The sequence below is a fragment of the Carassius carassius genome, chromosome 19, assembly GCF_963082965.1.
Source record: "Carassius carassius chromosome 19, fCarCar2.1, whole genome shotgun sequence".
Lineage (NCBI taxonomy): Eukaryota > Metazoa > Chordata > Actinopteri > Cypriniformes > Cyprinidae > Carassius > Carassius carassius.
In genome coordinates, this window is record NC_081773.1 from 25,751,885 (window position 1) to 25,769,444 (window position 17,560).

The 17,560-nt window shown below is 35.3% G+C and overlaps 1 protein-coding gene across 1 annotated transcript in view; it reads right to left on the reverse strand.

Moving 5' to 3' along the window:
- The window catches only part of ttn.1 (titin, tandem duplicate 1), a 140,520-nt gene that overhangs the window by 97,274 nt on the left and 25,686 nt on the right, over window positions 1-17,560 (reverse strand). Inside the window, exons 41-68 of the mRNA XM_059500462.1 lie at window positions 11,270-11,560; window positions 10,786-11,073; window positions 9,629-9,745; window positions 9,254-9,527; window positions 8,977-9,160; window positions 8,775-8,855; window positions 8,383-8,650; window positions 8,257-8,289; window positions 7,623-7,832; window positions 7,449-7,526; window positions 7,341-7,367; window positions 7,100-7,156; window positions 6,962-7,006; window positions 6,092-6,163; window positions 5,645-5,707; window positions 5,332-5,412; window positions 4,705-4,995; window positions 4,396-4,497; window positions 3,721-4,155; window positions 3,482-3,568; window positions 2,491-3,156; window positions 2,255-2,311; window positions 2,028-2,114; window positions 1,785-1,871; window positions 1,504-1,590; window positions 1,248-1,334; window positions 996-1,079; window positions 230-274 (exon numbers count right to left, since the gene is read on the reverse strand). Of these exons, the coding sequence (XP_059356445.1) occupies window positions 230-274; window positions 996-1,079; window positions 1,248-1,334; window positions 1,504-1,590; window positions 1,785-1,871; window positions 2,028-2,114; window positions 2,255-2,311; window positions 2,491-3,156; window positions 3,482-3,568; window positions 3,721-4,155; window positions 4,396-4,497; window positions 4,705-4,995; window positions 5,332-5,412; window positions 5,645-5,707; window positions 6,092-6,163; window positions 6,962-7,006; window positions 7,100-7,156; window positions 7,341-7,367; window positions 7,449-7,526; window positions 7,623-7,832; window positions 8,257-8,289; window positions 8,383-8,650; window positions 8,775-8,855; window positions 8,977-9,160; window positions 9,254-9,527; window positions 9,629-9,745; window positions 10,786-11,073; window positions 11,270-11,560 (4,284 nt within the window). The remainder of the gene's footprint in view (window positions 1-229; window positions 275-995; window positions 1,080-1,247; window positions 1,335-1,503; window positions 1,591-1,784; window positions 1,872-2,027; window positions 2,115-2,254; window positions 2,312-2,490; window positions 3,157-3,481; window positions 3,569-3,720; window positions 4,156-4,395; window positions 4,498-4,704; window positions 4,996-5,331; window positions 5,413-5,644; window positions 5,708-6,091; window positions 6,164-6,961; window positions 7,007-7,099; window positions 7,157-7,340; window positions 7,368-7,448; window positions 7,527-7,622; window positions 7,833-8,256; window positions 8,290-8,382; window positions 8,651-8,774; window positions 8,856-8,976; window positions 9,161-9,253; window positions 9,528-9,628; window positions 9,746-10,785; window positions 11,074-11,269; window positions 11,561-17,560) is intronic.

Below are 17,560 nucleotides of genomic sequence, written 5' to 3' on the forward strand. Positions count from 1 at the left end.
AAAATGAAATAGACCTCAACCCTGTGATAGTATTACTGTGAACTGTAATAATAATATAGAAAGAAAAGGAACAATAAAACAAAACAATAAGCTAACAAAAATTAGACAAAACAAACAATACAACAAGCAGACATGTGAAATGTGTTGCCTAATTAACTGACTTTGAATATGTTTAATAATCAAACATTTGAAGCTTCATTTGTGGCATTTAACTCGCACATCAACATACCTTTGCCAGCAGGTCCAGGAGCTGTAACAGGGCCCTTTTCTGCATCTGTTTCAGAGATCATTTCAGATTAAACAGGTACCATTAAGTACAAGTTAGATTGAATTCACTTTAAAAATTTGAATTTACTCAATTCATTTACTCCTCTTTTATCTTTCAAAATGCATTACATTACTTTAAGAAAATATTTATAGCATTTCCTTTTATGCAATGAAAGTGAAGGGTGACCATAAGTGTTAAATTTGCAGTAATTAACTTTAATTTTAATCTGTTACTGAGATCATATGTCTTCAGAAAACTCTGAATATAACTCAAGTCATATATACTACTTCTATGATGCCTTTTTGGAACTTGACAGTCCCTGGTCTGTGTCCACTTTCATTGTATAAAAGACATTCTATGAAACATTTCCTTTGGGGTCAAATTAAGAAAGAAGGTATTTTAAGCTAAGAAAATAGGTGAATGTTGCTTAAATTATTTTCTCATTATGAATGTTCATACTAACCTAACGTACACTAAATGGGAATGTTTAAACAAATTGTAAAACAAAAGTAGACACCTCTCATCCATAATTCTGCTTAAGAAAAATAAAAACATGGTAAACTGGTTAGTAAGTATTTTAAGACAAGCATGTAATCAAATGACAAGATTCAAAAGATACTTCAAAAAAGTAGAATTCACAAGCCCTCAAAGACACATTAAGAACCCAAAAAGGGAACACCAACAACAATAACAACTGATACAGAAGACATGAAAACAGAGACTCTACCTGTGGGAAGACTGACTTTCTGTTCAAATGGAGTTGCTGTTGGCTCTGGTGCCACAGGAGCTGGTATCTTTTCAACAACTGGCTCTTTAAATAAAACAATACCACAATCACAACCAAAAATAGTGAAGGCAAATGCGGAATAAGATGTTATTTGATTGGACAAGAATAATTTAAAGAAGAACACAAATAAGAACAAACAATCACACATCATTACAAACACTTTAGACCAGAAAAACATGTTTGCTTTAATACCTTTCGAAGGAGATACTATTTTCTGTTCTACTGGAGCCACAGTTGGCTTTGGTAGTTCAGGAACTGGTTTTGTTTCAATAGTTGGCTCTTTAAATAAAACAATATCATAATTACAACCAAAAATAGTGAAGGCAATGTGGAATAAGATGTTATTTGACTGGACAAGAATCATTTAAAGAAGAACACAAATAAGAACAAGCAATCACACTTCATTCCAAAGACTATAGACCAGAAAAAAACATGTTTGCTTTAATACCTTTTGGAGGAGATACTATTTTCTGTTGTACTTGAGCAACAGTTGGCTTTGGTACTTCAGGAACTGGTTTCTTTTCAACAGTTGGTTCTTTAAATAAAACAATGCCATAAATCACAAGCAAGAACAACAAATGACAAATGGGACAAAGAAATTATTTGACGGGACAAAAAACATGTAAAGATGAGCACAGAAAAAGATTAGACTAACAAATCAAGCAAACACATGTTAAAGACTAACAAACAGACCAGAAAAGAGTTCTACCACAATGTGACTTTGAATACCTTTTGAAGGAGGCAATATTTTCTGTTCAACTGGGGTCACAGTTGGCTTTGGTGCCTCAGGTGATGTTTTCCTTTCAACAGTTGGCTCTTTAATTAAGACAATACCATAATCACATTTAAAAATAATAAAGCCACACGTGGAATAAGGTGTAATTGGAAACAAAAAGAAAATAAAAAACAAACATGATATCAAAGACTGACTTTTATAGCAGAAAATGGTTCTTCCAGATTTGCTCTGTATACCTTTTGATGGAGGCGATATTTTCTGTTCAGCTGGAGCCACAGTTGGCTTTGGGACTTCTGGTTCACGTTTCTTCACTAATTCTGGTTCTTTAAATAAAAGTAAGCCGTGATCACAATGAAGAAATAGACCATGAACATATACAGTTAAGCATACAGACAAAGTGTCACACACTAAACTAAGAGCTGAAGAGTAATAGCACCAAATCTCCTAGGCTTCCTTTGAGTACCTTTTGCAGGAAAAACAACTTCTGACACAGGAGTTGTAACAGCCAGGGTCTTCTTATCTAATTAAGAATTATAACATATTCAAGATTCAAGAAACTAAAGAAGAACATGCAGGCACAAGACTTATAAGACAAAGAAAAGCAAATCACAGTTGCCTTTTTCGGCAAATACCTGAAGACAAAAAATTCAAGATTGCAATATACCAATCAATGCATTTCCTGAAGACTGGAAGGTTTACCTCTTTCAAGTGCTTTACGCACTTCCTTTAAAATAGTTCCCTTTTCTTCTGGTTTTACTATTGGTGTCATCTCTGGTAATTTCTGAGGGGTTTCCTCATGTGATCGCTTGTCATCATGAACAGACTGCTGTAAGTGAATAGACTCTTTCTTATGAATATCTATTTCTCTCTGAATGGCCATCTCTTTTCTAGGGGTGTCATCTTTCTTTTGTAGAGGAATATCTTCAGATGTTTTCTTTTTATCTGGCATAATGTCTTCACTTTTCTGAGGTGTCTCAATGCCAAGTAGCACCACAGCTTCTGGAAATGTTTCAACATTGGACATCTCTAATTTCCTTTCCTTTTTCTCAGTGTGCATTTCTTGTTTTGACCATTTCATCTCAGGTATCTCCTTTGTTTTTTTCAGCTCAAAAGAGGGTTCTGGCCTCTGGGAAACCTCTGTTTTAATTATCTTTACATCTTCAGCAGCTGATTCTCTACTGTGCTGACTCACATCCATCCTTATAATATGCTTTTGATAAGACAAAACTTCCTCAGGTTGATGAGGCACGTTTTCACTCTCTTCCACAATTTTGTCCTTCAGAAACATTTCCTCCATGGAAATCTTCTGAGTTACTTCCAATGTATGAGGAAATTGGTCAGTTTTCTTCTCAGAAGCTGCAAAGACTTGAAAGATGAAAGATTTTTTAAGATTGCACCATGAAATGGTGGCAAAAGAATTTTCAATAAAATATTCATATACCAACATCAAAAAGAGTAGGAATAATCTTTTATTCTCCAGAATTGCCAAAATGCTATATTTTCTCTGGCTTAGGTTATTGAAGGTTAAACTGATTTAACCCATAGTAGATTAATATATTAATAATATTACAAATAATTCCTCAGCTATCTATGATTAAACTGTTAATAATGGTTATGATATAAATGGTGGGAGATCTGTTTTTGTATCACACAAATTTGATTTGTATCTCCTATGACCAGCCGAGCATACCTTTGGCTGAGGGAATCTCGGTCTCCATTTTAGCTTTTGTCACAGGCTTTTTCTCAGATGGCAGTTCTGCAGCCTTTACTTCAACCACTTCATAAATATAAAAATAATACCAGACAAAGAACAGCATATTAAGAAGAGTAAATAATATAACAATACACCTTTAAAGAGAGTTTTTTAATTATTGCTAACCCATTAATGCAATGCATTATAAGGAGCTGAATATGAAGACTGAAGAATACCTTTCTGTGGATGACCCTCCTTTTTGTTAGCAAGTGCTTGCTCATTGATTTTAGGGGTTGACTCACTCTTTAATGGCACTTGCTTTTTAGCTTGATCTGTTTGAGGTGGCTCTGAAGGTTTGGCTAAAGACACTGGCTCTGCTTTTAGAACTTCTTGGGGAGGTTGTTTTCTTGTTTGTTCAACTATAACTTCCGGTGAAGCTGTGACTACTTGTTTTCTAACTGGTTCAGGAGGCTGGCTTTGTGTAGTTTTAAGCCGACTAGCTGGCTCTACACTTGATGGCTCAGAGTGGACAGTCAAATGATCATTGATAGATTCATCTGTTAGTAGTGTAGAGACTTCTTTCTTTGGTGGTTCAGCAGCAGCATGTCCAGGATCTGGTTTTACATCTAGCTTTATTTTTGGTGCTTCTATTTCCTTGATCTCCACAAAAGCTTCAAAAGAACACATGTGTTAAACAGTCATAAATCAAAAAGACATTCACACTAGAATGCAGAAGCCCATACAATGAAAAGAATCAATTAAAAGATCAAGATAAGAGTTTCACATGCATTTCAAGAGCACCATTTTTGGTGACAAAGTTTTGCACAGACAACAAACAAAAAATGAAATTGTTTTAAGATCCCTTGGCGGACTTATGCCAAGTAATTTTTTTTAAGTAAATTTAAAGTTACCTTTTATTTGAGTAGTGTCTGGCTTTGGAGTTAAAACCTCATCTTTTTTTATATCTAAAGATGGTTGAAGTGCAGCTTCTGGCTTTTTTGTAGCTTCAGGTGCTTTAAAAGAACACCAGAAACAAAGAAGCATACCGTAAAACCAAAAATATAAAGCAGAGAGAACTTTATATTTTGAAGTTGAACAAGAGGTTGATTCAAAGAGTCTAACAAATTTAGTAAGGCACTCGTACATACAGTACTTAACACAGACTCACAAAACAAACACATACACACAAATATCACAGATGATTCAATTACACGTAATACCTTTGACAGAAGGTGCCTCAATTTTCTTTTCAACTGCAGGCTTAGGTTTAGACTCAGGCTTTGGTGTAGTTTTTGGCTCAGGCTTGGGCTCAGGTTTGGGCTCAGGCTTTGGTAGAGCTTTTGGCTCAGGCTTGGGCACAGGTGTGGGCTCAGGTTTGGGTAGAGCTTTTGGCTCAGGCTTGGGCACAGTTGTGAGCTCAGGTATGGTTAGAGCTTTTGGCTCAGACTTAGGTTCAGGTTTTGGTTCAACCACTGTAGCCTTTGGTTCTGCTGGCACCTGAGGTTTAGGCTCTGAGGGTGTAGGTTTGAGAACATCTTTAAGTAACACTGATATTGCTATAAAGTCTCAAAGGAGACTAACAACACAAACAGAAATTATACAACAGCAGCTTTAGATATTTAATTTCTGTGTGCAAGATATTTAGAATCCCAAGACATTAAGAATACTTTACGACATAGCCAGAACATGACAATAAGAAACTGCAAATTACAGTTACACACATATCAACATACACACATAACATGCATAAATTTGAACTGAAAAAAGAAACATATTTATACATACAATCAACATACATAGAACATATAAAATATTATACACACTAAAACACATGGTTCTGGTAATACCTTTGCGTGTGGGTTGTTCTTTTTGCTCTGCCACCTTGACAGATGGGACTTTTTCCTCAACAGGCTTCTTGACTTCAGGTTCTTAAAAATATCATGGCATCATAGAAATAAAATTAAGTTGCAAAGCATGAATCTTTACACCAAAGAGCTACATATACAGCAAGTACACAAACACAATTTATATGGTAAGAAACAGACATCTCATAAACAGGAAAACAGATTTGGTTTAAATATTTTAGTAAAAAAAAAAAAAAGAACACCGATGTAAGAAACAATGGAACAATATAACACTCAAGCAAAGACATAATAATACCTTTCTCAGGAACTGGAGGCTGTACAAAGGATGTTTCAGTTTTCTCTTCTGGTTGCTCCATAACTTCAGGTATATAAAATACATCAGCTTTGTTAAAATACAACGGCAAAGCTTAAGCATAGTTTAAGTAGCCAAAGCGTCCATGCTTTTAGCATGATGGCACAAGCATTAGAAGAACACATTCATGGACATACAACCAAGACCAGTCATAAAAAGCAATTATACAATGAACAACTGCACAGTGACAGTAATAATAATCATACACAAACACAACACTCAGACAAGGAAAGAACCAAAAATCTTAAATTTTTTTGATTCAGTACAAGACAACATGTTGTAAGTTTTGGAGTAAAAAAATAAATAAAAAGGTAGTTGGCTTTACATATATAAATGTTAAGAGATCATCAGGGACAGCCATAAGCAAAGCATTTTTTCTTCATCCAATACCTTTTATAGGGACCTCCTCTGTCCTTTCCACTACACGTTTTGTTACAGTCTCCTCAATGGGTTTCTTCAATTCTGATGAAAAACAAGAACATTCTTAGGCATGAACATTGACACACAAATTCAGTTTCAAACATACACACACACAAGGTTTGCAGCACAATACCTGTTGATTAAAAATGTTAATGATGATGAATTGAAAATGATGGAGGAGTTGGTTATTGAAAGGGATAAGCGGTGATGATGTTTAATAGCCAGTTATATCAAAAAGACAAGATATACACATAATACATTGACAAAATATATGTAAAAAAAATATTATCATGAAGATGAGTGAAGAAAGTCTATACAAATACTGTATAAATAAGACGAGCAAAAAGTTATGCTCTTAGTTAAAGACTCTAAGACTGTTAACTACAGTGTACCTTGCAGTGAAAAGAATTCATAAGGGACACTCTCCTCTTGAACGGTCCAGTTCTCACACTCTACCGTACAATAATACAATTGTTTTCTTTTTAATAGAAAAAATAAAATACAATTCTGTAATAACCGTGTTGGACAAAATCTCGTTCAGCTCAGATGTTAGTAGAAATGCAAAGATAACAAAAAAGAAACTAAGAAAGAAATACCAACTTTAGAACATGATCATATTACATTAGTTGTATTTTCATTAAAACGTCTCCTCTAGAGGATACCAAGGTGAGATTAAATGGTAATGTGCTAATGATATGGTAATATTAGTTAACTGATGCATTTGGGGGTCGACATGATGAAAACATTTAGTTTAGTCTTTTAGTGTATTTAATGTACTCACCAAGTTTGCACGTTAAAGGTTAAGAAACATTACACATTCATTTTAATTTGAAATAGTACCTGTTATTTCAAACTTCTCTTCATTATGAAATTCTGAAGATTCTTCTTTTAATCAAAAGGTAACAGGTAAGTTACGATGAAACTATTGAACATTATGGTCTTCTATTAATTACATCTCTTTATTTGTTTTAGTCTTACCTTTAAAACTAATCACAGATGACACATCTGGCACATGTATCGATGTATCTGGAACATCTGGACAGGTTGAGATTAAGTTAATTTATTAATTATTTTTTTTATTATTTAATGGTTTCACTGAATAAAGTTTGTGGTTACATTTTGCAGAATTTGTAAAGACATTAGTTGGGGTAGGAGACTGAGGAGCAACTTAGAGATGGTTAATTCTCACAAGTTATTTAGTTCATAACAAACCACTTACCAAAATAACATGTTCTTATTTCAAATTCTGCAAAAGAAGATCAAATATAATTGCTGTTGACTAAATTCTAGAAAACAAGCCACAAAGTGACGCTGCTGTAGATTTTACCTTTTCCTGACAGATAAAGCTCAGCTGTACTTTTAGTTTCACCAACAGGCTCCAGGCGCGCAATCACAGAGTACACGCCTAAAAGATTTACAGTGAAGTTAACTGAGTTTAAATCTGCTTAATTCTATATTTATTTTGAGCCACTGAGCAGTACATAAGGACTAATGTACACACCTTCATCGTCAGATGTTACGTTACGGATAATCATAAAGTGCCTTCGTCCCTCACACCTGAAGGTATATTTCAGGCTTTCTTTAAGCTCCCATGCATCTTTATACCAGGTGACGACCGCATTGTCAAAAGACAACTCGCACTCAAAAGTGGCAGACTGACGCTCATTCACCACAATATTTTGAATGCGCTTGGTGAATTGAATTTGATCCGCTAGAAATAAACAAACATTTTGGAATGGTTAATTATCTCAAAATGTCACTGTTTTCAAATAAAATAAAAATAAATAAATAGATAAAAAAATATAATAATTAAAAAAGGAAAAGAAGAAAGAAATAAGAAGAAATGTAAATGTGGTTTCAAACGCACACACTTTTTGTTTAATCCAACACTTTGTTGGTACACAATTAACACCACTATAGCCAAGCAATTTTAAAGCATTAAGAGGAAAATTAAAAAGATGCTTAGCATTTACTCGTAGGTAGAGAAACAAGAAGAGGTTAGTAATTTCCTTACATGATTGGGCAATTTATGTTACCCTCATTCTGTCATTTAATTGAAGTGCATATGGTATGAGACATAAATCTATAATATGTGTCAGTAAGCAGTCCACTACTATGCAATTCTACCCTCTTACCAGGTGATGGTTTCTGGACATGATCCTGACTCTCTGTAGAATATTAAGGTAATGTGCCTCAATTTATTATAGGCACAAAAAAATGGTATTTGAATACAGAAAGCAAGGTCTTTAAAATTGACTTACCCAACACTGTCAGTCTGGCACTGGATATATGTGGCCCACAAACGACACGGTAATTTCCCTGGTCACTGGTCTGACAGTTCTTGATCTTCAATATATGACGGTCGCCCACGAGTTTAATGTCATATTTATCACTAGTTTCTAGCTTCTGTGTATCTTTATACCAAGACAGTGTAATTTCTGGATAGTTGATTTTAATCTCACACTCAAACACTGTCTCTTTGTTAACTTTAGTTGTCTGATCTGTGATGTCTTTAAGGAGGGTAACAGGCTGCAAAAACAAAATATTCATACATTTAGGCCATCAACATGCATCTGATAAGCATATGTATCAAAATGAAATATGTCTGAAAATTGAAGCAGTGGTTCTTCAACTTCCCAAAGAAGGAACATACTTCACTGTGTTCCATACGCCTCTGCAAATCAGACACAAGCTTAGCCAAATCCTCATCATATTCTCTTCCATGTTCACTTTCCTGATTCAGAAAACAAGGGCACTGATTAAGCCTATTTGTTGAAGATCTTTATCTCAATAAGGTGTAGGAAAAAGTAAGATTTTGATGAGCTATTAAGACAAAACAATATAGATTTATCTACCGGTCTTCCACTTTCTTCACCCTTCTCCTTCTTCAGAAACTCAATAGCTTGAAGGAGACCCCGGAAGTCTGTGATTCCATACATGCGAGCATATTTCTCATACTCTTTTGGATCTACATTTCTTAGCAACTCAACAATGTCAATGTCTTTTTCTTCCCTTGGACTTTTCTGCTTTGATGGAGTCCTGAACGTAACAAAAAAGAGTGCAAGGTTATAATCATTTCAGAATTGTGATTTTGAGCTTTTCTGCCAAGGAAAACCACAATTTCTGACTCACTTCTTCAGTTTGACCATCTCTGGTCCGGACTCTTTCTTCTCATCAACATTCAAGTCTGTGCTGCACTCAATTTCTCCATGTTTGTTTGAAGCAACACATCTGTACTGACCAGAGTCAGATTTGGTTACCTCTTTGATCTCCAACTTGGCCTCTTGGCCTTTTTGTTGAATGTTGACGCGACCACCATGAGTCATTTGTCTCCATTTGCCCTTCATCCATTTCACATTGGGAATGGGATCACCACCAACTTTAGCAATGAAGGTAGCTGTACCCTCTGTAATCCAGAATATGATGTGATTCCATCATGTAATTCAAAATGTAACACGAATCATAAAAATACATATCTACACTGTTCAGCAGAACGCAGCAACTTACTCTCAACAATGTGAATGCTCTTGGGCTCCTCAATGAAGAACAGGTTATCCAGTTTTTTAACTGTTTGAGGTGCTGTGGGGGCTGCTGGTGCTATTACAGGTGCTGCACCTGCTTTATCTGAGTAATACCGACAATGTAACATCATATTAAGTAACTTGGGACTGAAATCTAGATAAGAATACTAGGCACATCTCAGCATTTAAACAAGTTTAGTGCATATGCTTTAGACCAGTGGTGCCCAACCCTATTCCTAGAGGAACTTTGCAGGAAAGTTTGAAAGTTCAGCTCCAACCCTGATCAAACATACGGACCCCCGCAGATGACATGCAAGAAAAAATAAATTAATTGTGCGCACGATTTACTAATCCGTTCCGTTGTGTGCACGTTTTAGTACATTGAGGGAATGAATTAGTAAATCGTGCACAAGATTTAGCCTACCTCATGTGCGGGGCTCCGTACAAACATGACTTAACCAGCTAATTAAGATCTTCAGGAGCACTTGATAATTACAGGCAGATATGCTGAAGCAAACTGAACTCTGCAGGTAGGTAGATCTCCAGAAACAGGGTTATGCAACACTGCTTTAGACTGTAAAAAACTCTCCACTAACAAAAATAATAACGCTCACAGGTCAGATAGTTAGCAATTTATGTAAATCTAAGCATTGGTGCCTAAAGTATTGCTGCTCAGATAAAATGCATGTCTAAAAAGATCCTTGGTGAATCAAGAATAAATATGCATGTGCAAAACAAATGTTCTTAAAATATTATCAAGATCACAGCATAACACTGCAAGCTTAGTGGTTCCCTATGAAAAAAAATTAACTTTGTGAGAAACTGCAAGATCAGATGTATCCAAAGCACTTAAGGAGCAAACAAAACAAGATGTGGAAATCATTAAGATGGTAAAGATGCTGAAACACATGACAATGAAATAAGAAATTCATACATTAGCTTAAACTCTACTTGGTACTGTTAGAAAAGTTGAGAAAATTACACCCAAAGGTAGAACATTAAACAACGAAACTAATTAAATGTGAATTCAAACCAAGAATAAGTTTGGTTATTACATGCTATATTTTTAATTTAGCTGCATTGAAATATGCACTGATTATGATTATTACAGAAAAGTTAGATTTACAATAGTCTTCTAATTACCTTTGATCGTGACTTTGGTCTTGGAGAATTCACTACCAGCACTGTTGGTTGCCTTGCACAGATAATCTCCTGCATCAGTTTTGGATGTCTGGTTTATCTCCAGGGTGGCTGTGCCATCCACAAATATCATCTTGTTGTTAGTAGAGGATGTGACCTCCCTTCTGTCTTTCATCCACTGAATCTTCATTGGTGATGACCCAGAGACATGGCAGCTAAGGTTTAGTCTTTCTCCCTCACTCACTGTCACTGGTTTAAGGGGAATGTCAAAAGTCGGTGGCCTTTTTTGCTCTAGATATTAAAAAAGTGAACAGTTATAGTATTTCTATCTGTGCTTTTCAATGAAGGACAGGTTTATGCAGTACAACAGAAAGTGGAATGTAATACACATCACAGAAACAGAACCACCAGAAACTAACATGCAAAGAAGGAAAGGGATTTGACAAGTGAGAAATAAGAAATCATGCAGTAAGATAATATTGACTACCTGTGATGTTAACCACCACCTGGAAGGAAGCAGTGCCAGCTTCATTAGAAGCGCTGCATGTATAAACACCACAGTCTGTGACTGTGGATTTCTTGAGACACATCACAGCCGTGTTGCTCTTGAAGGAAATGTCATAGATGTCAGAAGTGTCGATTTCTCTGTTATCTTTACACCAGCTTACAGATAGAGGCTGTGACCCAGTTACTCGACCCTCAAGCTTCACCAATTTTCCCTCGGCATCCTCAATGTGCTCGGAGGGTTTCTTAGTGAAAGTTGGTGGAATTTTGCGCTCTGAAAACAAAACACATTACACGCACAAGGTCACATATTTAATCAAAATACATGTCATAAAGGGTTTAATGAAACTCGTGTGTTGTTGGTTTCTTTTTTTTTTTTTAAATCAAGTTCTTTGCTTGCATGGCAAGACAAGCATCTGTCTTTTGGGCTTGGCGTGCAGTTTTATCCACACTTTCAATTTTGCAGTCTCTTGTATTAGTCTTCTCAATCCTTTGACCAAACGATTCATTTCTGCAATGCCCCTGCCATAGCACTTCCAATCTAACCTTCCAATCTTACTTCTAGAAATAAAAAGTAAAAATTCTATAGTAGAAAAGGAGACTAAAGTGTCTTATTAGACTACTCAAGGTCTGTTAAATGTGATATTATAGAGTTAGCATAAAATTTAAGCCTGAAGTGTAAGCTGTGTACTACTTGAAGCAGCCACAACTGTATTTAATGCTTAATTTAATGCATTTTTGCTAACGTTTCTTGCATTAGTGTTGTTACTGTTAACCAAAACTAGAATGATAAAAATAATGTTGTTAATTGAAATCAAGCTAAATTAAAATAAAAAATAAATAAATATTAGATGAAATTTGAATTATGAACATAAAAGGTACTAAAACTAAACCTAAATGTAAAACAACTTTTAAATAACAAAAAAAAACACTAATAAAGCACAAGAAACGATAAGCACAAAAGACTATTATTAAAACTAAAATGAAAAGGAATAATAAGTAGTATAAAAATAAAAGCTAATTATGAACATTGCTAAACATTATAATTACATATAAATTATAACACTATTAAAAAAAATAACAATAGTTTGCATTTTGCAATTTTGCACCAGTGCTATTGTTGAAGTCAACACCAGTTCTAAAGTCACGGTGTACTCTACATTGAATTTTAAGTTTGAGCTTATTTACTGTTTTTTCATACTCTAATTGCTCTAAGTTTGCTCTAAAAATTTCCTTTGCAAATGCCGTCAGTATTTTATGTTGAATTCTATTTTATAGTTTATCTAGAGAAAGTTGATCTCTTTGAGATTAAAGAAACAAAGTGCTTTGGAATGTATGGAAAAAACGGAAATGTCGGATGATCTGCAAATTCACTCAAATTAGCTGACTACAGTTAACTGACCTGTCGCAAGGGTGACCAGCGCGTGACAAATATCAGATCCATCTTCATTTTTAACCTCACAAGAATATTTTCCAGGAGTATCCTCATCACACTCATGGAGATATTCCAAAATACAAGTGTTTCCAATTACTTTAGTGTTGCATCTATATGAAGCATAGACCTGTTTGCCATCCTTGTACCATGTGACAAACAGTTTTTCAATTCCTGTGAAGGAGCATTCAAGTCTCAACTTTTGACCCCACTGAACAGTCTGGTTTGTGAGCTTCTTCACAAAATGAGCAGGTCCTAAGAGGAACAATATTGGATGAGCATCATCAATATGCTTGCAAATCATTGGCTTCGGCTAGAGAATCAACTAGAATTCCATCCAACACTAATTTTAGGACAAAGAGCCTTTAAAAGCGTACTAACCAGAAACGGTGGTCACTTCAGCATGACAGATATCTCTTCCATAGGAATTGGACACCTCACAGGAGTATTTACCAGGAGTGTCTTTTGTGCATTCATGTAGACATTCTAGAGTGCAGGTGTTTCCAACAACTTGAGTATTGTATCTGTAAGAGGCATATATTTGTTTGTCGTCCTTGTACCAGGTGACAAAGATTTTAGGAGCTCCAGTAAATGTGCACTCAAGCTTCAGTTTTTTGCTCATGGCAACTTTTTTGTCCTTAAGCTTCTGTTCAAAACGGGCAGGTTCTGAGAACAAGAAATTAACGAAATTATTTTTAAGCTATGTCTGCCTAAATATTAAAAATATCTCTAAATAAGTCAACTAGGACGGCATACGAACCTGTAACTGTAGTTATGTTGGCATGACAGATATCAGTGCCAATGAAATTTGATACTTCACAAGAGTATTTTCCGGGTGTTTCATTGTTAGATTCGTGGAGGCATTCCAAGATGCAAGTGTTGTCAATGATCCTTGTGTTGTATCTGTATGAGGCGTACAGTTGCTTTCCATCTTTGTACCATGTGACAAACATCTTCGGTGCTCCAGTGAATGTACACTGAAGTCTCAGTTTCTGACTGAGTGGGATAGCCATGTCTGTCAACCTCTTCACAAAACGGGCAGGTTCTAAGAAGAACATCATCAGATCCATTTCAATTATTTTCTTAGCGACAAGAACTATACAAACAGGCAACATATCAATCTTTAAAACATGCAGATTGTTCAGTAGAAACAACTCTTCAAGTCTATTGAAGTATGCTGTATCTTCCAAGCGTGCCTCGGGAAACTTGCAGATGCAAACTCAAGTTGATCAGGATCCAACAACAACAAACACTCAAAAACATGCCAGCTCCCATCACATCCTTGATATAGAACAAAATTGACTTCATTTAAGATGCTTGAGCCACTTCAGCAAACGTGCAAAATGTCACAGCAGTACACCATACTGTTGCAAACAAAAAAAAAATGGTGAAATGTGGTCCAACGCTGCAATATCAAACTATTTATTTTATATCCATAGGTATGGAACTTTGGGAGACAGGCAGGCAAGAGTCCAGTTCAGATTATAAACCTGTAAAAACCACTACTTGTGCATGACTTGTATCCATTCCATAAATGTTTGAAACTTCACATGAGTATTATTGTTGCACTCATGCAGACACTCCAGAATACAGAAATTTGATGTAACTTTAGTGTTGCATCAGTATGAAGCATAGAGCTGTTTGCCATCGTTGTACCAAGTGACAAACATTTTTGAAGCTCCAGTAAATTTGCATTCAAGTCTTAGTTTTTCGTTTATTGGAATGAAGAGATCTGTCAACTTCTTCACAAAGCAGGCAGGCTCTAAGGTGAAGAGGACTGAAAAGCTTTAGTCCAGGAAAATATATATAGGCCTTAATATTAGAGAAGTGCCTATTCCAGTTATGTGTTTTTAGTTACTGGAATCTTTCACTAAACTAAACTTAAACTAAGAAGCCCAAATAGAATATTTTACTAATGGTATATAAAAGAAAACCACCATTCCAGGTGACATGCGGTCCAAAGATGCAAAACCAAACTATTCCTTTTATATCCATGGGAAAAATCCATGGGTATGGAACTTTGAAAATTGGGCAGGCAGGACGAGTAATAACTACAAACCTGTAACTGCCACTACTTGTGCATGACATATATCCGTCCCATAAACGTTTGAAACTTCACATGAGTATCTTCCTGTAGTCTCATTGTTGCACTCATGCAGACACTCCAGGATACAGGAATTTGATGTAACTTTGGTGTTGTATCGATATGAAGCATAAAGCTGTTTGCCATCCTTGTACCACGTGATAAACATTTTTGGAGCTCCGGTAAATGTGCATTCAAGTCTTAGTTTTTTGCTCATTGGAATAGATAGGTCTGTCAACTTCTTCACAAAGCGGGCAGGCTCTGAGGTGAAGAGGATTGAAATGCTTTAGTCCAGGAAAATATATATATATATATGCCTAAATATTAGAGATGTGTCATTTCCAGGTCTGCATAAGTTCTAAGAGTCTAATTTATTTAAATATAATCCATGTAGAGCACAGTAAACAGAATCTGATTTAAAGAATTACACATTTTTGCAAGAACATTGACATCCTTATCTGTATTGTTCTTGTAGGTATTCCAAGACAAAGTTTCTGCAAAAAAAAAAATTCTATTCCACAGCCATTTCATTTTTACATAATTCTGTATTCCATGTAAGAGGTAAACACTGAGGACCATCAGGAGTTATTAGACTTGTTATTTTATTGCAGAATCCAAGAAGCAAGAAATTTCATTATTCCAGTAAAAATGCCACAAATTGTATGCGATCCTTCACTCGTTCATCCTTTAAATAAAGACTCAACATGGAATGAAATGTGTCCTTTTTGAAGAATTTTGCAGTTGCTGTCACTTTTCAGTTTCTTCCAAACATATGACTTCTCTTGAACATCTTCCATTTCACCACCTTTTCAAAGAAATTGGGTATACTCTTCAGAAAGACGTGGTTCTGATTCGAATAAGAAAATTTTAAGAAGATGCAGAGTTTGTTCAATGTTTCTTTACAATTTTCCAAGAGTGATGTTTTTGCATCCAATTTTACCAGCAACCATTGTCAAGAGATTCATTATTCTTTAACCAGTAAAAGAAAAAATCCATAGTTTCTGACATCCACAACAAGAAGAAGAAACAGAGCAAATACTTCCGGATGAAGAGAAAACAAACCTAAACCAAACAACCTTAGTTACAATTACATAACAAACACGGGATATGAGAAGGCACTGTATCACTCGACAACAGCAATCACGAATAAAAAAAATATTATATTTGATCTCCAAAATATACAGAGAATGCATTTCTGTCCAAGGTCCGCAAAAAAGTCCAATCTTAAAAGAGTGCAAAATCATGTTTAATTATCTCAAGATCCTGCATCCTTTTTCCAACAACAAGAGAAGTGGAACAACCAATTATTCCACCATGATTCAATTTCAACGCACAGTATCATCGTAAGGAATGTAAGGAGTGGATTCTATGACAAAGAACTGGTGTGTGGAAACCCAATGGCCTTTTTGGAAATTCAAAGCCAGAAGAACAATCAAGAAGTGAAGAGAATAATCCCGTACAATCCAGTGAAAAAAAAAAACCTTCTGAACATAGAAAATATGTTTAAAGGGGTCATTTGACGTTGCTAAAAAGAACATTATGTTTTTTTTTTGTCTTTTTGGTGTAGTGCAATGTGTTTATGCGGTTTAAGGTAAAAAAAAAAAAAAAAAAAAAAAACATTATTTTTCAAATTATTCAATTTTTTGTTTTCATGCCCTGCCTTTCTGAAATGAGTGAATTTTTACAAAGCTCATCATTCTGAAAAGCGAGGTGTATGCTGATTGTCCAGCTGTCCAGTGCATTGTGATTGGCTGAATACCTCAAAGTTGTGACAGAAATGTTACACCCCTTAACATGCTGTGATGCTGACCAGACAAAACCATTAAAAACCATTACAAACGAGGCATTTGTTGCATCCAGTAGGGACATAATTACTGATTATAATGACTCATACTGTGTTTTAAGCGTTGCGTTGTGAATTCCACCGAGTAAACATAAAACCATGTCTGCATTTGTGATTGGAGAAACGACAAACAAACGCTACTCTACACTGCTCAAAACTCGCGTTTGAATCATCAGTGTCAAATTCTTTAAATATAAAACATGTACTTACAGGCTGTGAGTCAGAAGCACCAGACTTTCCTTACAAAGTTTGAACTGCTTCGCTTTATAGAACAGCATGAAGCAGCAGACATCGTCCTCTTTTGGAAGGCCAAACAAAATAGTTCTGCTTTCACAAACGAAACACACAGTGTTTCAACAACATGGCGGCAGCAGCAGCAACAGTACTACAGTAAGAATAAAAGTTACGCCTTCTTCCTTTGTGTGAACATTTGGGCGGTGTTATGCAAATCTTCCCACACAGTGACGTAGACGTGGGACGGTTTAAACGAGGCATTTTAGGAGGGTATGGACAAGTCTTAACTTGTATAAAGAATATCTCTTTGGATTTGAGACTTTAGTCTTTACAGATATTCTTTTTGCACAATGAGCTTGTAACACATCAAAAAGAAAGGAAAAATTTTAATCGCATCATATGACCCCTTCAATAAAACCAGTGAGAGTTATTTATATTATTTGGTGTGTTTGTGTTCTCAAGAATGAACTTGCAGGTTGTATGAGTGATCAGCATTTCCTGATACGAAATAAAGCTATGTAAAAAGATATTTTAGAAGTTTTACTTAATTTTTACCTTTAATTGTATTGCACTGGTGTTTTTCTTTTTAATTAAATTCTTTTTAAAATGTTGATATTGCAGGTTAACCTTGAAAGCTTAGAACTGAATCATATAAGTCATGGCAACAGCAACTGCTTAATTT